Source organism: Hyla sarda, chromosome 2 (genome assembly GCF_029499605.1).
Source record: "Hyla sarda isolate aHylSar1 chromosome 2, aHylSar1.hap1, whole genome shotgun sequence".
NCBI classification, from domain to species: Eukaryota; Metazoa; Chordata; class Amphibia; order Anura; family Hylidae; genus Hyla; species Hyla sarda.
The window spans coordinates 126,279,245-126,303,010 of NC_079190.1; the positions used below are offsets into that span (position 1 = coordinate 126,279,245).

The 23,766-nt window shown below is 39.7% G+C and overlaps 1 protein-coding gene across 4 annotated transcripts in view; it reads left to right on the forward strand.

Annotated features, from left to right (window-relative positions):
- LOC130355401 (protocadherin-8-like) overlaps positions 1-21,573 on the forward strand; it is a 40,274-nt gene extending 18,701 nt beyond the window's left edge. Inside the window, exons 2-6 of one of the 4 annotated variants that reach the window (XR_008888508.1) lie at positions 14,956-17,694; positions 17,821-17,888; positions 19,623-19,756; positions 20,595-21,099; positions 21,227-21,573. Coding sequence is in view for 3 of the 4 variants with exons in the window: in XM_056555480.1 (XP_056411455.1) it covers positions 15,337-17,694; positions 17,821-17,888; positions 19,623-19,756; positions 20,595-20,971 (2,937 nt within the window). In the remaining variant the exon portion in view is untranslated. Of the gene's footprint in view, positions 1-14,955; positions 17,695-17,820; positions 17,889-19,622; positions 19,757-20,594 lie in introns of all 4 variants that reach the window. The other 3 variants (XM_056555480.1, XM_056555481.1, XM_056555482.1) reach the window with 3 other exon arrangements.
- Positions 21,574-23,766: the final 2,193 nt, after the last annotated feature.

Consider the following 23,766-nt stretch of genomic DNA (forward strand, 5'->3'; position numbering starts at 1 on the left):
AGGAGATGATTGCTGAAGAAGTTGCGAATGTTGGTGCACAATGGTGGACACTTCCGACAGCTGGTGGGTTAGATGGGCGATCTGTCGGGCGATATCAGAGACAACTGGCAGGGGAACCTCAGCGGGATCCATGGCCGGATCTACTGTCACGATGCCGGCTGGCAGGTAGTGGATCCTCTGTGCCAGAGAGGGATGGAGAGGACCGCGCTAGTGGACCGGTTCTAAGCCACTACAGGTTTTCACCAGAGCCCGCCGCAAAGCGGGATGGTCTTGCTGCGGCGGTAGTGACCAGGTCGTATCCACTAGCAACGGCTCACCTCTCTGGCTGCTGAAGATACTGAAGATAGGCGAGGTACAAGGGAGTAGGCAGAAGCAAAGTCGGACGTAGCAAAAGGTCGGGGGCAGGCGGCAAGATTCGTAGTCAGGGGCAACGGCAGGAGGTCAGGAACACGGACTAGGAACAGACAAGGGAACGCTTTCACTAGGCACAAGTGCAACAAGATCCGGCGAGGGAGTGCAGGGGAAGTGAGGTGATATAGGGAAGTGCACAGGTGGGAGCCAATTAAGCTAATTGGGAAGATTGGACCAGGCACCATCATTGGTGCACTGGCCCTTTAAATCGCAGAGACCCGGCGCGCGCGCGCCCTAGGGAGCGGGGCCGCGCGCGCCGGGACAGGACCGAGGGAGAGCGAGTCAGGTACGGGGACCGGGGTGCGCATCGCGAGCGGGCGCTATCCGCATCGCGAATCGCATCCCGGCTGAAGGCGGGACCGCAGCGCACCCGGTCAGTGGATCTGACCGGGGCGCTGCAACAACGAAGATGAGGCGAGCGCTCCGGGGAGGAACGGGGACCCGGAGCGCTCGGCGTAACACATATTTTCCTCAGTTTGTAGATAGCATTGGGGTAACACATGTTTACATTCCCATAATAAATACTTCACAGGACAAGTAAATATAATGAAAACTATTTATAAACTGCCTTTGAATTGTCTGCTGTATATAGACTGTATACACTACTTACTGCTATGACTCATGAGTTATTTTTTTTTCTTATAGATACGGGGGCTTCATATTTAAGTGGAGTTAAACAAATTACTATGGGCTTCAGAATCCAATGAGGCTGCTATGAAGCTATTGGATTTTTTCAGGCAATACGCACTTTCATTAAATGTTATGGAAAACAGCCCGATAAAATAGGCATCAGCAGCTTCCTGGTATTTATCCAGCTTTGCTTTGCATTAGCCTATCTTATCTAGTATTCTCTTAAAGCAGCTATTTGGGGCTTAGAAGAAAGTCATTATGGGTTTTCTATGGGATTAAAGACAGGAAGTCCAAAATGTCCTCTCCCGTGATCACTGTTTTATCTTCCACATCTCCTACTCTGAGAAATACCAGATTACCGTATACATGTGTGAGTGATAGGAACAACTCTTTCTAGACTCCTAAAGTAACATAAAAAAGAAAGAGAAATAAATGCATACTGAACTGCAAAATAAAGCGAGACAAGAGACACTTCAAATGCAATGATGTCTGGTTTTACTATTAAGGATCTGGTAATGCATAATACTTTTCCTAGGCAGCCAGAATATTCTGACTCACTAAATACCTTACACTGCAGTCATTCAGCGCCTTCTGAATATCTGACAGCAAAGGGAGATGAATGGCGATTGATCTGTGTCACGTCACTCACAGACCAGTCACTGTGCACCTCATCCTGCAGTCAGACACCTTATTGATACATTATACCCTCAGAGCAGAATTGAATAACTAAAACATTGTGCGTCTATGACCCCAATCACAAAGTGTCCTTTTCTGATCCACCATTGTGTTCAGACAACACATACAAAAGGGAGAATGATTCATACCTGTAATAAATAGATGATTCATTTTACATTTAATTAGTTTTATGACCCAGTTACAAATTATAGCGACAGCAAAAATGACTAAATAAACCACATGGGATTAGTTTAATCTCTTAGACTGAAATCTGTTATGAAATATATACAAGCTAAGCTGGATAGGTGTATGTCATTCATATCAGCCTTACAATGAATTTTAAAGGCTCACACTACACAATTCTGCTCTGGAATTCCGCTTGGAAATATGGGGCAGCAGCCTCCCATTGTTATAAATGGGATTCTGCTGCATCATTCTTACTACAGTATTCCTGCAGCAGACGTTCTGCCGCGGAAATTCCAAACCCCAGACTCCGCCAAAAGAATGAACATGCTTATTCTTTTGGTGGAGTCCGCTCAGAAATACATTGCCGTCTATTGAGATGGCACATTTCAGAGCGGTCCTAGCACTAGCTTGTTTTGCCAATGTCCACTAAAAACTGAATATTCTCCTACCATATCTCAGGATGGAGATTCTTTAGAGTGAATGAGCCCCATGAAACAAAGAGTTAGGGAATGTTACTACTTGTGTTGAAGCAGATGTGGATGTACCTGGCAACTTGTCATATTACTATGTCAGAAGTTTGGTCTTTAGGAGACTAGGTGCTGTGACACCCTTAATGAATAAAACAAGGGTGCAGAAGTGCTGCGCTGAGTGATCCTTTTATTTTGGATCAAGACATACTCGGCTCTGCTTGGAGAGTGGTGCGTGGGGTTAGAAGAAAGTATTGACTTTCTCTGGCCTTCCTATAGTGGTGTGTCACTCAACATGATGTAGTTTTCATAAAAACAGAAGTTAATAGGTACAACACAAGCCAAGGTATGTGGAGTTCCTCCTGTTCATAATTGATATAGTATTTTTTTTCCCTATTATTGTGCATAGGGAGAATACTGTCAACCAGTCGCAGGTTGCCAAGGATAGCCCATAGTTTATGAATCCAGGGAACTCCAAAGTACGTGCCCCACACTTTCATTGGCTCAAGCTACAAAAAGTATCACACAACTAAAATCAAGTTATCTGTTACTACTTTATAATGCTCACAACTTGACATACATGTATGTACCTCTGCTTTAATGGGTACTCCAGAGGGGGGAAAAATGGTTTCAAATCAACTGGTTGCACAAAAAGAAACATTTTAAGAAAATGGACTGGTTTATTTTTTAGGCTATATCCCTGTAGTCTATTACTCACATATATACACTTATATTATCTACTTTACCAATATTACCAAATTAGTCCTTGAGAACTAGTACATTTTCTTTCAATTTTTCTTTTGTTGCATGCAGTTTTATGCTTGTATAAACCCAGTGTAGCTTATAGGGGTCCACACTTGCTGGATTCTCGGATGACCCATCAGATTGAGCACACCTAGCATCTTTTATTTCTCTTCAAATCAACTGGTGCCAGAAAGTAATACAGATCGGTAAATTATTTAAATTTAAAGACATTTTAAGACCTTCAAGTACCGATCAGCTGCTGTATGCTCTAGAGGAAGTTGTGTAGTTCTTTCCAGTCTGACCACAGTGCTCTCTGCTGACCCTTCTGTCCTTATCAGGAACTGTGTAGAGTAGAAAAGGGTTTGCTATGGGGATTTGCTCCTACTCTGGACAGTTCCTGATTCAGACAGAGGTGGCAGCAGAGAGCACTGTGGTCAGACTGGAAAAAAACTACTCAACTTTCTCTAGAGCATAAAACAGCTGCTAAGTACTGAAAGCATAAGACTTTTTAATAGAAGTGATTTACAAACTATAACTTTCTGGCACTCACTTTTTTTTTCCGTCTCAAACGCTAAACTCATTTTATCAACCAGAGACAACTGCAAATCTTTCTAATAGATTTCTTATTGTTTCTGGGACAATGAGACTTTGCCACTGGGTGACATCATCAGATTCCTGAAGCAAGATGAAAAAGCATGCGTAATAAATAACATAAAACAAACTGAACTGCAAGATAACCTTCACAATCCAGCACAAAGAAACCAACGTGGCTGTCAATAAATTACTAGCCAGGAGCTAAATTTTGAATATATAAAAGGTTAATGTGGATGATGGTGTAGCTGAATTGTAATGTTGACGCTTTGGTGTAAGAACTATAAAGCGACAATAATATTGAAGATAATGTTATTGAGGATACATTCTGCCTTACATGCAGGAATAAGGATAGGTTTATATCACATTTGGGATCAACATTTTCAAAAGGTCCGGTCAAATGGAATAGTTAAATGTGGTATGAACCTGGTAATAAGAATGATGATAGGTAATTCAGTTCCCTAATGTTTCTGAGGAGCTATGTATAGGGGGTTTTATGCCACCAAGGAAAAAAATCATAGAGTCTGTTATGAAATAGTAAAGTGCTGGGAGGATGATGAAAAGGTGAGCTGAAGACAATGTTATTAGACATTCGGCGGGGCCATAAATGGGCACTGGCTTTATATGTTGTACATCTCGGCAAAACATTAACCTTTCTAATAGTGTACTTTATAAGAAAAATGCATTTCCTTTGTATCAAAATCATAGCTTATAAAATTGTGGCTTTATCCAAGCTGAAGCACAGGCATGGACAAAGTCCAGTAAGTGAGGGTTGGCTAGCACTCCTCTGAACTGTCTGATAGGACAAGAGAGAGCACAGAGGATTATTATCAGACAGCAGAGAGCACAGAGGAGTGCTATAAGACAGAAGAGAGCACAAAGGAGTGCTATCAGACAGGAGAGAGCACAGATGAGTCCTATCAGACAGGAGAGAGCACAGAGGAGTACAATCAGACAGGAGAGATCACAGAGGAGTACTATCAGACAGGAGAGAGCACAGATGAGTGCTATCAGACAGAAGAGAGCCCAGAGGAGTCCTATCAGACAGGAGAGAGCACAGAGGAGTACAATCAGCCAGAAGAGAGTATAGAGGAGTCCTATCAGACAGGAGAGAGCACAGAGAAGTACTATCAGACAGGAGGGAGCACATAGGAGTGCTATCAGACAGGAGAGAGAGCAGAGGAGTCCTATTAGACAGGAGAGAGCACAGAGGAGTCCTATCAGACAGGAGAGAGCACAGAGGAGTACTATCAGACAGGAGAGAGCACAGAGTAGTATTATTAGACAGGAGAGAGCACAGAGGAGTACTATCAGACAGGAGAGATCACAGAGGAGTACTATCAGACAGGAGAGAGCACAGAGGAGTGCTATCAGACAGAAGAGAGCCCAGAGGAGTCCTATCAGACAGGAGAGAGCACAGAGGAGTGCTATCAGACAGTAGGGAGCACAGAAGAGTGCTATCAGACAGGAGAGAGAACAGAGGAGTTCTATTAGACAGGAGAGAGCAGAGAGGAGTGTTATCCGACAGGAAAGAGCACAGAGGAGTGCTATCAGACAGGAGGGAGCACAGAGGAGTCCTATTAGACAGAGAGCAGAGAGGAGTGTTATCAGACAGGAGATATCACAGAGGAGTACTATCAGACAGGAGAGAGCACAGAGTAGTATTATCAGACAGGAGAGAGCACAGAGGAGTCCTATCTGACAGGAGAAAGCACAGAGGAGTACTATCAGACAGGAGAGCGCACAGATGAGTGCTATCAGACAGGAAAGAGCACAGAGAAGAGAGCACAGAGGAGTGGTACCACACAGGAGAGAGCACAGAGGAGTGATATCAGACAGAAGAGAGAACAGAGGTCTGCTATCAGACAGGAGAGAGCACAGAGGAATGCTATAAGACAGGAAAGAGAGCGCAGAGGAGTCCTATCAACAGGAGAGAGCACAGAGGAGTGCTATCAGACAGGAGAGAGCACAGAGGAGGCTATCAGACAGGAGAGAGCACAGAGAAGTGCTATCAGACAGGAAAGAGCACAAAAGAGTGCTATCAGACAGGAGAGAGCACAGAGGAGTACTATGAGACAGGAGAGAGCACAGAGGAGTGCTATCAGACAGGAGGGAGCACAGGGGAGTACTCTTAAACAGGAGAGAGCACAGAGGAGTATTATCAGACAGGAGCACAGAGGAGTCCTATCAGACAGGAGAGACCACAGAGGAGTACTATCAGACAGGAGAGAGCACAGTGGAGTGCTATCAGACAGGAGAGAGCACAGAGGAGTGCTAGTCCACCCTCACTTACTCGACTTTGTCCATGCCTGTGCTTCAGCTTTGATAAAGCCATGATTTTATAAGCCATGATTTCTATAAAAAAGCAATAACATTTTTTTTATTAAGTATATTGGAAAGGTTAATGGTTTGCCAAGATGCACATGACATCAAAAGTTTTTGAATCTGACAGTGACCATTTAAGGCTAGAATTCCACACAACCTATATTTGTAATTTTTGTGACCTGAATAAAATGCCGCAAAAAAACCCAACAAATGCTCCCTCATTTTGCACTCCAAATATGCAGTTTTTTGTGGCTTTTTCAAAAAATAGTGGGCTTTAATTTTGGTGTTCTTTTTTTTTTTTTAGATCCCCCCTGGCGTGACCCCGTCCTTGTCTATTGGATATCCATCTCTGTCCTTGCCTAAGTATCATTGAGAACTAATCTTAAAGGGGTACTCCGGTGAAAACCTTTTTTCTTTTAAATCAACTGGTGCCAGAAAGTTAAACAGATTTGTAAATTACTTCTATTAAACAATCTTAATCCTTCCTGTACTTATTAGCTGCTGAATACTACAGAGGAAATTATTTTCTTTTTGGAATGCTCTCTGATGACATCATGAGCACAGTTCTCTCTGCTGACGTTATTATAATAATAACTCTTTATTTATTGTTGTCCTTAGTGGGATTTGATCCCAAGTGCCCAGCACTGCAAGGCAGCAGTGCTAACCACTGAGCCATCATGCTGCCCTTAGCATACATCTGCTATGCATGGTTGCTAAAATGGACAGAGATGTCAGCAGAGAGCACTGTGCTTGGGATGTCATCAGTATTCCAAAAAGAAAGAATTTCCTCTGTAGCATTCAGCAGCTAATAAGTACTGGAAGGATTAAAACATTTTAATAGAAGTAATTTACAAATATCTTTAGCTTTCTGGCTCCAGTTGATTTAAAAGAAAAAAGGTTTTCACCGGAGTACCCCTTTAACTGTGATTTCTTTGATACTGTAGGGCAGGATAGGTGTCTGTGATATACTGCTATTCTATATACACTGTGTGGTATTCCCTTTATAGTTTGTTTAGTATAGGATGGGGTCACTTACCTGTGGAAGGGGTTCATGGCCCTTCCCCAGGGTTGTGCTATGCTCTGTTTGAGCTGTTTTAATTGTTTTTAACAATGTCTCTGAAAATGTGATGTTCTAAATATATGTTCTAATAAAGACTTTTGTATTCCTGATCATTGTTTTGTGGTGTGTGCCCCTTTTTCCCAGTGAATATTCTGGTATAGTGGTTGTCTTATGTTGCTTCACTGGAGCAGCACCCCCTGGTTTTACTCTTATATATAGTTGAGCCCCCCTTTACTTAATTGTTTCTGTAATCCATTGATATCTATGCTTTGCAAGATATATTTTGGCTTTTGCAATTGTGCTTCACTGCAGAAAAAAAAAAGTTTATTTCAAACCAAATTCTTTCCTTATTCGTTTTCTTTCTGTAGCGTTCACCATCTGCTGAATAGAATAAATAGAATCCCCAAAATGCACAATGCTTGGTTTACTATTTCCATGGTTAAAATCCAATTTGCTGGTCTAAATTGAGAGCAGGTTTAAGAAATTAGTGGAGAACTGGCTCTGGTTTGGGAGACAACAGACAGCTCTGCGGGGGAGCATTGTTTTCTCACTTTGGAGACAGCGGCAACATTTCAGGCAAATTGAGCAGAGGGAACAAATTGTTTTGTCTTTCACGTGCCCACTAGACACTTTTGTCACCTAAGTGTTGTTTCTTGGAATTGCTGCAAAAGATTCTGGCAAGTGGCAGTGTTTATGTGGATACTACACCCTGCATTTTGGAGAGCAAAAGTCCACCATGTGATCGCCAAAAGCTGCAGTATGTTAGGATATTCCAAATGGCCCACAAATGGGACAAAAGTGTAAAGTGTATAAATTGTGTGCAGATGAATGATGCAGTCATTAGTTCTTATAATAATAATAATTGCTAGCATATGATACTGATAAACACTAGCTAATGCATTGCTATCTGTAATGTAATGTGATCTGGTGAGCACATGGGATCCCTTCCCCTGCCATGTATGGTGCCTTTGTGCTGCAGGACCTGAAGGCATTATGTCTAATTACCTGTTCATTTGTAAGTGATTAAACTGATAACTTCAGGGTATTGTGCAAATGAATAGACATCAGTGTGTCCTGGAATCAATGGATATCTATCAGCCAAACATCCCTCCTCACCGTGCACATTTACTAATAATGAGCCTCTTGTCTATAGGTATACATACCTCAATAACACAGGCCTACACACACAAACATACACCTACACATATGTACACATAGACTTACTTAGGACTTTCTACATATTAAAAAATAAACAATTAAAGAAAAATCCTGCAAGGCTTTGGCAAATTTGGCAACAATATGCTCTTCACTTTTAAGGCTAAGTTTCTACTTTTTTTTGTGGCCCAAAAACACAAGAATAAAAATGCGAGAAAAAAACGCCACAGCGTTTTTTTCTTACGTGGAAATTGCATTTTTGGCCCCTTTGACATTTTTTCAAATTTGTTGTGTACCAAAAAAAAAAAAAGGATGCAGTAGTGATGGGAAAAAAATATTTAACAAAATTTATATTTTTTATAACAAAATTGTAATTCATTTTTAAACAGGGATCAATTTATGTGGGCAGGCAGGGCAATACAAATGTAGTGTGTGTGTGTGTGTGTTTCACTTTTTTTTCTTAATTTTTTATATTTTTTAGGTAGTACTTCTACATCCAGCATGGAACACACTGTTCCATGATGGGAGTAGTAGTTCCTGTACTAACAGACAGATCACCCCGGGTGTCACTCCTTTCACTCGCTGTGATCCTCCTATATAATGCATAGATGCGGGCGGCTGGCCAGTCACAGCTCTCTGCGGGAAATATGAATAGGTGTATATAAACGGCAGTGCAGGGGACCATAGAAGAGTGGCTGGCCGCATCTATACATTATACAGGAGGATCGCAATGGGTGTCAGAAGTGACACCCTGGCCGATCTGTCACTTAGTACAGGTACTACTACTCCCATCATGGAACAGTGTGTTCCATGCTTGGAGTAGTAGTACTACCTAAAAAAGATAAAAAATAATGAAAAAAAAACACACTATTTTTTTATTGTCTGCTACATTTTTAGTGCCCTGACCGCCCACATAAATTGATCCCTGTTTAAAAACTAATAAAAAATTAATTATAAAAAAGATGCATTTTGTTAAATACTTAAAAACTGCAGAATTCTTCACCAAACCAATTATACATTTTTTTTTATTTTTTTTTTAGTCCCCCTAGGGTACTTCTAGACTTCTATAAATAATTATTTGATTGCTTGATTCATATGTTCAGCATCAAAGATATCTGCACTCTATAGGTAGAGCCTGCCAATAGAAGAATCCCATCTGCCACGTAGGCCTAGTAGAGACCTCAGGCTGCCCGAACAACAGATCTGCTTCCATTGCAAAACCAATGTAGATTAGAACATCTGTTTAAATGCTACTGTCAAACTGGGGAATTTATCAAAACCTTTTTAGGTTTATCAAATAGCTTATTTCACTTTTAAAATGACCTCTGAAAAATGAACGAATGGTTATTATCTGTCCTTGCAGAAGCTATCATGTATGAATTAAAAAGAACTTAACAGCTTTCCTCCAAAAACAGCAACACACCTGTCCTCAGGTTGGTTCTGGTATTACAACTCGGCTCTATTCACTTCAATGGAGCTGAGCTGCAATGCCACACAAAAACGGAGGACAATAGTGACGCTGCTTCTGGAGGAAAAACAGCTATGCATTTTTGCCTTTAAAAGGGTACTCCGCTGCTCAGCGTTCGGAACAAACTGTTCCAAACGCTGGAGCCGGGAGCTGGTGATGTCAAAGCCCCCCATAGTCATGTCTGTGACATCATGAGGGGGCAGGGCTATGATGTCATGAGCTCCTGACACCGGCTCCAGCATTCGGAACAGTTAGAATACCCCTTTAAGCCCGGAAAAGAGATGATATTATGTAGTGAAAGAACATTTGTTTGTATGTAAAAGGGCCTTTAGCCAGTATTACAACATATTGGCATTTGTGTGTTGCTGCCTGCTTTTATTTTGAGGCGCTGTATTCTTCCATAGGACCAATGATTCTAGGGAAGAATACTTGTGTTAGGTAAATGGATGTACAGGACGGACATACAAACATTTATGATACAGACACATATAGATCACATATAGATCAAAATCACAACCATGTTCATGAGGCCTGAATGCAACTTAAGAAGCTTAAGCCATTGCTCTGACTGGGATCTGATTTACATGTTAAAGTAAATATATGTGAGGAAATGCATATCTTATTAAAGGGATACTCCGGTGGAAAACTTTTTTTTTTTTTTTTTTTAACCCCTTAAGGACTCAGCCCATTTTGGCCTTAAGGACTCAGACAATTTAATTTTTACGTTTTCATTTTTTTCTCCTCGCCTTCTAAAAATCATAACTCTTTTATATTTTCATCCACAGACTAGTATGAGGGCTTATTTTTTGCGTGACCAGTTGTCCTTTGTAATGACATCACTCATTATATCATAAAATGTATGGCGCAACCAAAAAACACTATTTTTGTGGGGAAATTAAAACGAAAAACGCAATTTTGCTAATTTTGGAAGGTTTTGTTTTCACGCCGTACAATTTATGGTAAAAATGACATGTGTTCTTTATTCTGAGGGTCAATGCGATTAAAATGATACCCATTATTATATACTTTTATATTATTGTTGCGCTTAAAAAAAATCACAAACTTTTTAACCAAATTAGTACGTTTATAATCCCTTTATTTTGATGACCTCTAACTTTTTTATTTTTCCGTATAAGTGGCGGTATGGGGGCTCATTTTTTGCGCCATGATCTGTACTTTTTTTTGGATACCACATTTGCATATAAAAAACTTTTAATACACTTTTTATAATTTTTTTTTAATAAAATGTATAAAAAAAGTAGGAATTTTGGACTTTTTTAATTTTTTTTTCGTTCACGCGGTTCACCGTACGGGATCATTAACATTTTATTTTAATAGTTCGGACATTTACGCACCCGGCGATACCAAATATGTCTATAAAAAATGTTTTTTACGCTTTTTGGGGGTAAAATAGGAAAAAACGGAAGTTTTACTTTTTTATTGGGGGAGGGGATTTTTCACTTTTTTTTTACTTTTACTTTTACATTTTTTTACATTTTTTTTTACACTTGAATAGTCCCCATAGGGGACTATTCATAGCAATACCATGATTGCTAATACTGATCTGTTCTATGTATAGGACATAGAACAGATCAGTATTATCGGTCATCTCCTGCTCGTGTCTGCTCGATCACAGACCAGAGCAGGAGACGGCGGGAGCCGCACGGAGGAAGGAGAGGGGACCTCCGTGCGGCGTTATGAATGATCGGATCCCCGCAGCAGCGCTGCGGGCGATCCGATCGTTCATTCAAATCGCGAACTCCCGCAGATGCCGGGATCTGTATTGATCCCGGCACCTGAGGGGTTAATGGCGGACGCCCGCGAGATCGCGGGCGTTGGCCATTGCCGGCGGGTCCCTGGCTGCGATCAGCAGCCGGGATCAGCCGCGCATGACACGGGTATCGCTCCGATGCCCGCGGTTATGCTTAGGACGTAAATGTACATCCTGGTGCGTTAAGTACCACCTCACCAGGACGTACATTTACGTCCTGCGTCCTTAAGGGGTTAAATCAACTGGTGCCAGAAAGTTAAACAGATTTGTAAATTACTTCTGTTAAAAAATATTAATCCTTCAAGTACTTAATAGCTGCTGAATACTACAGAGGAAATTATTTTCTTTTTGGAACACAGAGCTCTCTGCTGACATCATGACCACAGTGCTCTCTGCTGACATCTATGTCCATTTTAGGAACTGACCAGAGCAGCATATGTTTGCTATTGGGATTTTCTCCTACTCTGGACAGTTCTTAAAATGGACAGGGATGTCAGCAGAGAGAACTGTGCTCATGACGTCAACAGAGAGCTCTGTGTTCCAAAAAGAAAACTATTTCTTCTGTAGTATTCAGCAGCTAATACGTACTGGAAGGATTGAGATATTTTGATAGAAGTAATTTACAAATATGTTTAACATTCTGGCACCAGTTGATTTAAAAAAGTTTTCCACCGGAGTACCCCTTTAACCCCTTAAGGACTCAGGCAATTTTATTTTTACGTTTTCGTTTTTTCCTCCTCGCCTTCAAAAAATTATAACTCTTTTATATTTTCATCCACAGACTAGTATGAGGGCTTGTTTTTTGCGCATCCAGTTGTCTGTTGTAATGCCATCACTCACTTTACCATAAAATGTATGGCGCAACCAAAAAAATACTATTTGTGTGGGGAAATTAAAAAGAAAACCGCAATTTTGCTAACTTTGGAAGGTTTTGTTTTCACACCGTACAATATACGGTAAAAATGACATGTGTTATTTATTCTTTAGGTCAATACAATTAAAATGATACCCATTATAATATACTTTTCTATTACTGTTGTGTTTAAAAGAAATCGCAAATTTTTTAACCAAATTAGTACATTTAAAGTCCCCCTATTTTGAAGAGCTATAACTTTTTCCTTTTTCTGTATAAGCGGTGGTATGAGAGCTCATTTTCTGCACCGTGATCTGTACTTTTTATTGATACCATATTTGCTTATATAAAACTTTTAATACACTTTTTATAAAACATTTTTGGAATAAAATGTTATAAAAAAGCAGCTATTTCGGTATCATTAACATTTTATTTTAATAGTTCGGATATTTACACACGTGGCGATACCAAATATGTATATAAAATATTTTTTTTTACACTTTTTGGGGGAGAAATAGGGAAAATTAGACAATTTACTTTTTTATTGGGGGAGGGGGTTTTTCCAATTTTTTTTTAACTTTTATTTTTACACTTTAATAGTCCCCATAGCGGACTATTTATAGCAATCATTCAATTGCTAATACTGTTCAGTGCCATGCATAGGACATATCACTGACCAGAATTATCGGTCATCTTCTGCTCTGGTCTGCTCGATCGCACACCAGAGCAGAAGACCCGTGGAAGACAGCGGAGGCAGGTAATTGGACCTCACAGTTACAAGGATACCTAATTTATATAGGTTTTATTTTATTTTACTACTTAAATAAAAGTATAACTGCATGCACCAAAATTTATATGTGTAAAATTGTCACCTTTACCCCTATATCTTTTTTCTTTTTCCATATACAGGGATGTATGTAGGCTCATTTTTTGCACCGTGATCTGAAGTTTTTATTGGTATATCTTTGTTTTGATGGGACTTTTTGATCGCTTTTGATACATTTTTTTTAGGGTATAAAAAGTGACCAAAAACATAAAATTTTGGACTTTGGAATTTTTTTTTACGTGTACGCCATTTACGTATGCGACAATACCACATATGTTTATTTTTTATTATGTTTACATATTTTTATATATGGAATTTGGGAAAATGGGGGTGATTCAAACTTTTGACATGGAAGGGGTTAATTGGTGTTTTTTTAAACTTTTAATTTTTTACACTTTTAGTCCCTTTAGTTGATTTTTAGGAAGAATCAGTAGATTACTCATACAGATCAATGTGGTTCCATAGAACCACATTGATCTGTGTCCTCTGCGCTTAATTGATAAAGCCTGGTTCAGCCAGGTTTTATCAATCTCAGAGCCATGGACGAGCAGGAAGCAGAGGTAAGCCCCCCCCCGCAGAGGTAAATGATCCACCCCTCTGGACCACCAGGGATGGTTTAAATGTCCCATTAGACACTGTTAACTTTGATCTAAAGGGTTAATAGCCGGCAGTGGCTGTTGGCTATTAATGGCGGCCCCAAGCTACAGGAATCATACAGCGCTTGCCGTTTCAGGACGAGCAAACTCGTCCTTAGACGGCTACCTGTTAAAAATTGTAATGCATTTGAATAATAATAATGTCTTAAAATAATAATAATGGGGGAGATTTATCAAAACCTGTGCAAAGGAAAAGTTGCTGAGTTGCCCATAGCAACCAATCAGATTGCTTCTTTCATTTTTCACAGGCCTTGTTAAGAATGAAAGAAGCAATCTGATTGGTTGCTATGGGCAACTGGGCAATTTTGCCTCTCCACAGATTTTGATAAATCTCCCCCAATATCTTTTGAAATGCCAGGTACCTTTTAACAATCTGGAACAAAATGCTCAGTTAAACTATCATTTACATAGATAGATAAATAGATAGATAGATAGATAGATAGATAATTTTTTTTGTATATATATGTTACTAGGAAAGCTGGGTGACAATAAATATGAAAACCATTATAGGTCCCATTAGTGTGGTCAGTCGGCTTTTACAGACTTCTGAATATTACATATCTGACTACTTATGCAGTGGGACACCCTACATGTTACTGTTACTATTTTATGCTTGCAGCTGAGTGACAACTTATTGAAAGGAGTAATGGTCACTTACTCACTTACCTCACTTACCCATTCCAAAAACTGATACTGATATAGAAATATCTATATGAAATTTTTAAACGTCACATGACTTACAAAAATCAGCAATTTTAAAATACATAATAAGGTGTTAATGTTTAAATAATTTTCTAATTTACATTTAAACAACATGTTGAGTATGCGGTACTTAAACTACAATAATAATGTAAAGTACCAAGCTTAACTAAACATTGGTACACCATACCTAGCACATATAAATAATGATGATTCTATCTATCAATCTATCTATCTATTTATGGTATCTGTCTTAAACCTGATATATATATATATATATATATATCATATATATATATATATATATATATATATATATATATATATATATATGATATATATTCATATATATATATATATATATATATATATATATATATTAATGAGGGGGTTTTCATAACATAAGGTAACTGATTTTACTTGTTCTTGCTTATTTAGCATTTGGAGATGACATTCTTTCCAGAAAACCATGGGTTTGTTAAGATGTCACAAAATATAAGTGTGTATTAGTTGGCTTCCCACTGAGATCCCTGTTAATGACAGTTCATTTGCTCAGCTTCACTGACCATTTGTCTTGGAGATACAAGAGATTGGTGAAAGAGGAGGCTCATTTACATATCCTTGAGCTTATAACCTGAGGAAAGGGATGGGGCCAAACAGTTCTCTGCACTCTCTTGTCCTGCACACAAGGGCTACTTGGCAGGACTGTGCTGAGTGATTTCACAGCTGGAGGCCTGACTTTTTCTCTGCACGACAAGACATCAGGACTTTGCTGCTTGAATTTCTGTATCCTGAAGGAATAGGAGCAAAGGACTAAAAATGTTGGACAATTTTAAAATCCTTTTGCTGACTTTGATGTTTTCCTCATCTTTTGCCGAAATCGCCCATTACTACATCTATGAAGAGGAAGCACCAGGAACAGTTATTGCAGTTTTAGCAGAACACCCCATGTTTAACTCCACAGAAGAACCAGCTACCAACTTCCGTCTTATGAAGCAGTTCAACAACTCTATTATCCATGTCCGAGAGAGTGATGGGCAGCTGACCATTGGGGAAACAATAGACCGGGAACAGATCTGCCGACATTCTCCAAACTGTATCCTGGCACTGGATGTGATAAGTTTTTCAAAGGACCATTTACAGCTGATAAATGTGAAAGTGGAGGTAAGAGACGTCAATGACAACAAACCTCATTTTCCTAGCTCTGAGATGCATGTGGACATTTCTGAAAGTTCATCTGTGGGTACTCGAATTCCTTTACAAATAGCAATTGATGAAGATATTGGGACCAACTCTATCCAGAACTATGAACTCTCTGCCAATGAACATTTTAGCCTTGATGTGCAGACCAAAGTAAATGGATTTAAATATGTTAACTTGGTGTTGACAAAAGAGCTAGACAGAGAAAGTACATCTGTTTATACTTTGGAACTGGTCGCTATGGATGGAGGAAGCCCTCCACTTTCTGGCAACGCAGTGGTTAATGTTCATGTCCTGGACTTCAATGATAACAGCCCTGTCTTTGAGAAGAGTCCTGTCGTTGTGGACATCATGGAAGATGCTCCAGTAGGATACCTTCTACTAGGTCTGAATGCAGAAGACCCTGATGAAGGTGTGAATGGAGAAATTATTTACAGCTTCAGCCCCCAGGTCTCTCCAGAGGTACGTCATCATTTTAAAATCGATCCAAAAACTGGAGGTGTAACTCTTGAAGGCAAAATTGACTTTGAAACTAAACAGATCTATGAGTTTGATGTACAGGCTCAAGATTTAAGTCCAAATCCCTTAACTGCTACCTGTAAAATAACTGTAAACATCATTGATGTTAATGATAATGCCCCAACCATCACCATCACTCCACTGACTACCGTGGACAAAGACATAGCCTACTTAAGTGAAGCCGCTGCCATGAACAGCTTTGTAGCATTGATCAGCACCACTGACAAGGACTCTGGGTTAAACAGTCAGGTTCGTTGCACTCTGTATGGACATGAACATTTCAAGTTAAAGCAGGCCTATGATGACAGCTTCATGATAGTCACCACCTCTGCTCTTGATCGTGAAAAGATAGCAGAGTATAACCTTACACTGTTGGCTGAAGACCTAGGAGCCCCTTCACTGAAAACCATAAAGCAATACACCATCAGGGTGAGTGATGAAAACGACAATGTTCCTCAATTTACTAAACCAATATATGAAGTGTATATCCTGGAAAACAATTCTGCTGGTGCTTTCATCACTACCCTGACTGCTAAAGACTCTGATCTTGGGCTCAATGGCAAAATATCTTACAGGCTAGTTGATGCCAAAATAATGGGTCAATCGTTATCTACATTTGTTGCTATTGATGCAGAGTCAGGTGTACTACGAGCTGTGAGGTCTTTGGACTATGAAAAGGTGAAACAGCTGGATTTTGAAGTAGAGGCCTCTGACAATTGTGAACAACAACTTTCAGCTCGCACTCAGGTGAAAATCAAGATAATGGATGAGAATGACAATGCACCGGTAATAGCATTCCCTTTCTTGGACAATGGGATGGCAGAAGTTATGTTGCCAGTTAATGCTCCACAAAATTACTTAGTCTTACAGCTTAAAGCCACAGATAAAGATGAGGGACTTAATGCCAAGCTGATTTACTCTATAGTACAAGATAACCAACAACTATTTGCCATAAACAGAGGGACTGGTGAATTAACATTAACCAAAAGAATCAATTCATTGCATGAAAAGGAATTGAGCATTGTTATTGCCGTCCATGACAGTGGGAAGCCTCAACTGTACTCCAACGCAACTATCACATTTATCCTCACAGATTCATTTCCATCTAATGTAGAGATAGTTATCATGCAAACATCTGCAGAAGAACAACAGCAGATGGACTTGTCCATAGTCTTCATTGCTGTACTAGCTGGAGGCTGTGCTTTGATCCTGTTTGCCATTCTGTTTGTGGCCTGTTCTTGTAAAAATAAATCCAGCAATTCCAAGACAGACATTGAAGAACAAAGGATGAAAGAAGAGGGAAAAGACCAACTATTGGGAAACACAACGAAAGAGACTCAATCAAGCTCCTCTATCTCTCAGTCTGACTCATGTCAACTATCTATCAACACCGAGTCAGAAGACAGCAGCCTATCACCTAGAAGTGATGAGAGCCAGGACCTCCCAGGTGCTTCACATGTAAGTCATCATTTTACATCACTTTTCTACAAATATACATGTTCAGAATCTATCACACTGAAAATAACATGTGAATATAGTTTATTAAAAGAGTATTTAATATTTTTGTGTTTTTTTTCCCCCTAGAGTTCCGATTCTGCCTTGTTGTATCATTCATCCAGATGGCAAAAGGACAGCTCTTCAAGAAGCATAAGGTAAGAACTACTTCTATTGCCAAGACCCCTTATAAGTATTGTAGTACAGAAGAGTCATATAGGCTTTGTTTACATGGCATCATTTCTGTGCGTAATTCTGCAATTGAATTCCGCACGGAGATTCTGAAGCAGCCAAGTCTCATTGCATTAAATGTGATTCTGCTGCACTGTTCACGTAGCAGAATTTCCGTGCCAGAATCATCTGACAAGGAAATTCAAATTACAGTGTCCGCAGAAAGAATAGACATGTCTTTTCTTTCTATCGACAATTACGGAATGCATTGCTGTCTATGAGTTGGCGTATTCCAAAATTGTTCACAGCGCTAGCGTGTTATGCCGGCACTCCACATTCAGGGGCAATGTCTGCATGAAGATTTTCCTTGTTGACATTGCCTTGTGACATAGCCTCACTTTAGAAGGCTGGGGCTTTTCCAAAGTGAAAAGTTCACAGCCAGCCACACCTGAAAGGAAAGTCAGGGTGGCACCACTGCTAATAAACACAAAAAATAACCTCACATATATTCAATGTAGTGGGAGACAAAATCCAGGCTAATATAGGGGTGCGCAATGAGACAGAAAAAGACAGTGTCCAACAATAGAACGAAAAATAAAATAAAAAAGTTGCTGGCACTCACCTATTAAAATGCATTCTTTATTTCTGCGTCTTAAAAACCACGGAGGCAGAAATAAAGAATGCATTTTAATAGGTGAGTGGCAATTATTTTTTTATATTTTTCGAAAAATTCATAGCATTTCTGCAGTGATTCAACATCATCAAGTCTATACATTAGAATCTCCCAATAGCAGACACTCACGGGGAATAAAAAAGTGTCCGCTATTGAGAGATGTCCCCTATTGGGAAAAAAGGCTCATAAATTTTCCTAAATGATGGAATACTGTTCTGTACTCACTTCAGAATGTAATTACCTATAAAACATGATAAAAAGCAATATTACAGTAGAATCTCTTAGCGCTGTTTAATCTCTCTTTATATCTCCCCTGTATAATTTCATCCCCCCTTTTATACCCTGTGCCCTCTTATTTCCCTGTGCATTGTGCCAAATGATCCCCCCCTTACCCCCTGTGCCACATCATTTCCCATTGATCCCCCTGTGCATTTAATTCCCCCTTTATTACCCTCTGTGTTAATTCATCCCCCCCCCCCTTTATGAAGTGGCACAGGGGGATAAAGGGGGAATGAAAGTGGCACAGGGGGGATCAGGGAAGGAAGGGGGTGAATGATGTGGCCAGTGGATGTACAGAAGCAGGAGACCACTGTTTAAACAGCGTTCTTCTGCTTCTGTGCTGGGGCTTCTGCAGTGGCGTGCCACGGGGGCCTGGGCCCCTTACTGGGGTATTGGCTGTACCCCTTGACGGCAGCCCTGTGTAAAAGGTAGGGCTGGCACATGAGCATGGTTGTCCCCCATTGGGAGTGTTTTGTCTCCTAATGGGAGTGTTTTGTCCCCTATTGTTCCCTATAAAAAAGGGAAGTATAATTCTAATCCACAGATTTTGCTGCGGATTGAGCATATCCTCACCTTAATCTACAAGTAGAGATTTATGGCAGATTTCCACCCATTAAAGTCAATAAGGAAAATTGGCAATAAATCCACGGCAGATCCAACACAATAGTCAAAATACTGTGGATTTAAAATCTGCACCATAGGTCACTTTCTGCTGCAGAGTTACATGCATTACTAACATTAATAATATTTATATTGTTTTATCTTTCAGTGTGAGTTCTCAAATGGAACAGTTAAGTGCAAAGGACAGCGGCAAAGGAGACAGTGACTTTAATGACAGTGACTCTGATGCAAGTGGAGACATTGGGAAAAAAGACTGTGGCATAACCAAGCAGAAACAAATTGGTAAATCAGAGCTCAAACTAACTGTTGAGAAAAACAATATTATAGTATGCCTCCTATGGTAAAGCTGAAGTAAATCCAGTTTATCAGTGTATACACAAACCTTTATGGGTATAAGTTGCGCCCATGGCCTCTGAAAAATAAAAGAATCAATATGATTGGTTGATATGGACAATTGTTTCACTTTTCCTTTACACATGTATTAAAAAATTTCCCCCAATGTACCTTTTTGTAGGGATTAACAAGTTGTATCTTTCTGCTATCTAGTGTTAGTATGTGGTTCTCTGATATATGGTGTCATTATTCACACTTTTAATTCTTGCTACCTTCTGTATGCTGCTGTTAGATGTTGCCGTCATTAGGTGGTGGGGCTCATCCTACTTTGTTATGGGACCCTATTAATTCTAGTCATGCCCTGGTTTGTACTATTGCTCCTTACTGTTGTACATGTCCATGATTACTTGGCACTTCGGAGGAGATTTATCAAAACCTTTGTAGATTGGTGTAGTTTCCCATAGCAACCAATCAGATTACTTCTTTCATTTTTAACCAGATCTCTGAAAAATAAAAGAAGCAATCTGATTGGTTGGTATGGACAACTGCACCACTCTTCTGCTACACATTTTGATAACTCTCCTCATTCATGTATACGATACTGTCAGCTTCCAGAAGCATTAAATAGAGGGGAGCCCTAGTCAGGTGCAAGGCCTGCCAGGAGAAAAGCTGTTTAGCACTAGAGTCAATTTGAATAATCAAAATAATAAGTGTTTAAGAATAACAATGATCAATTTTTTTGTTAGTTGACAAATGTACTAACATAACATTTCTTTTTTATTCTAAGGTTCTACATACACTGGACATTCTTCAACATACCAAAATCCAGAAAGTCAACTTGGCCATGCAAGTAACAAAGCTCTCCATCCTGGAAATGTTACAATGCAAAAGGGATATTCTATGTCTTATTCCTTAGTGCCAACGTATTATAACACATACCATCATCACAGAATACCCAATGTACATATCCCCCATTATGCTGTGAAAGACTCTTACTATTATACTAACAGTATACCAGAGGAACGGATGCATGGGCAATGGGAACGAGACTTGGTTAGCAAACAGACCACACTTTCTCCACCTAGACTACCGAGAAGACACCAAGAACCAAGTTACAATTCACAAATCACATTACAGCCTTGTGAAATAGCAACAACCTTTTAGTGTTTTGGGTTATCATGAACTAGATTCTCTCCAAAAAGCCACTTCTTTGAGAAGACCATCTCCGATCTAGACCAGATTTTTCTGTGATTGTTGCCTTTCTTTGATGTAAAATATTTTTTTTGATGCAGGTTTGTATGGTTTTCCTGAAGAGGTATTACTGTATGTTGTACTATAGATTATAGCCTATATAAGGAGAAACAATGTTTTGGTCAAGTTTAGAACATAACTAAATATATATATATATATATATTACAGGTATTAATCTTGTACAACATGGAAAGGTGCGGATCAGTAGAATTGCTATACGAACCCATGCCCTAGTGTTTTAATACTCTAAGGCCTATTATAAAGGACCACAATCCTCACTAATGAAAGTGTATCATAGGAAGATGATCATATTATGAATTCATAAGCACTATGTGTATAGAAATATATGCAGCAGCATGAAGTGTTGCATATCTGCAAATTGTATAACTGTCATGAATGATAGAAATTGAGTTAATGTGACCGTATCACTTATTCTGTAAATATGTCCTGGATGTTGTGTGTATATATCTTTAAGTCTATATGTAAATATACTGTTGTATTTTGTAAATTATTAAATTGCCTCTCAATAAATATTTATTTTGAAAATAATTCAAGATTTCCTCACTTTGTTTATTAACCTTTTGGATTAATTATCATTGTCTATCAACCATGAAATTGTTCTCTGAAATAACAAAAAGGTTTGTAAAGAAACATCAAACAATTGACATTTTTTTGTAAAATATTTAGTCACTGAGGTATATTAAGAAGGACAAGGATGTATTCCAATAATTTATTTAGTCAGGATTCTAGACGGTAACTGTCCTTCAAAATAATGAAAATAATGAAAAGCATTCAGAAGGGCATATGGCAAAGTAGAGTTCAAGAAAAATGTTGGCAACGTGGAACAAAAAGTTATTTTATAAACTTTTTGAGGGAGATTTATCAAAACCTGTCCAGAGGAAAAGTTGCCCAGTTGCCCATAGCAACCAATCAGATCACTTCTTTCATTTGGCAGAGGCCTTGTTAAAAATTAAAGAAGTGAGCTGATTGGTTGCTATGGGCAACTGGGCAACTTTTCCTTTGGACAGGTTTTGATAAAGCTCCCCCTTCATCTTTATATGGTATGTTATTTGCTAATTAACACTTTGATAATAATGTTTTCATTTTTGTTTTTGTTTTAGTTTTTTTTCCCCACAAAAGAATAAAAGGTAACGCATCCTTGCATTCATACAACTTAGTTATGATGGAGAATAACAAGATTAAGAATAAATTAATAGCTGAATATAACAGTATGGAACAATCTGCTACGCTTTTATTACAAGTCATGTGATTCACTCATTATATGACAAAGATTTATTTGGAAAAACTGAAAAAATAAAATAGAAATGCCTATAAACTTGCCAATGTTAAACCCACATTAAGTTTTTATTTCTTCTTTATCCTCCCATGAAGGTCTATGGGAGAAAAAATTCCAAAATTTTCTTTAGGCTAAGTTTCCATACAAAGTCAGAAGTGTATTCAAAAGGAATAGGACATATAAAGGAAGGACTTACACTTCTCCTCCCTTATGGATCCACTTCTGACTTTGTCTCAAAAACTGTATTGGCAGTATTCCTAAAGCTGCCAGAAAAAAAAAACAAATGGATACTTAGCCTTAAAACAGCCATAGTCTCAGTATGCTGCGATTTTCAAAAACTGCCACTGACTGACAAGAAAAATGGCAATAAAGAGTAAAAAAAAGTCAAAAGAAAAAACACCAAGTGGGTTTGTCATTTAATATTTTCTTATTGACTCCCAGTTAACATCTGGCCATGGTGTTTTTTGCGAAAAAAATAAAAATAAATTTAAAAAAATACATGAAAACACAGCCTTAACCTCTTCCCGCAGAATGTCATATATAAATGCCGGGTTGTGCAGTGCGTTTGCGCATCCCGACGTTTATAAATGACATTCAGTTAACCCGGCGATGCGCAGCATCGCACGTGTTAACCAGCAGAAGTCCCGCTGTTTCCAGCAGGGGACAACTTCTGCTTCACGCCCCAGGACCATCCATTGATGGTCCTGGTCAGCGATCACTGTGATTGGTCCCTGTGGACCTGGGGTGAAAGTTCAGATCCCCGCACTGCCCGCCCCATTGTATAATGGTCTCCAATCTGTGCTCTTCCAGCTGTTGCAAAACTACAACTCCCAGATCCCCCGCACTGCCCGCCCCTGGAAGTCGGGCAGAACGGGGGACGATGGCTGCGGGGGCTCACGGTATAGGTGGGGGAACACGCAGGGACCGGCGACTTTACCCGTACCTCGGTCCCGGCCTCAGCGGCGGGACCGAGGAGCAGCGTGGGACCGGCCACGTGGACGAGCAGCGACGGGACCGGCAGGTAAGTATATGGTCCTCAGAGGCAGCAGTCAAGATCTTCACTGCTGCTTCTAGGAGTCTGAAAACTACAACTCCCAGCATGCCTAGACAGCCATTCTATAATGGTCTCCAATCTGTGCTCTTCCAGCTGTTGCAAAACTACAACTCCCAGCATGCACTGACTGTCCAGGCATGCTGGGAGTTTTAGTTCAGCAACATCTGGCCCTTCACATGTTGCCGAACTACAACTCCCAGCATGCCCTTCAGCTGTCTGGGCATGCTGGGAGTTGTAGTTTTGCAACAACTGGAGACACACTGGTTGGGAAACATTGTCTGTTTCTAACTCAGTGTTTCCTAACCTGTGTGCCTCCAGCTGTTGTAAAACTATAACTCCCAGCATGCACTAACAGAC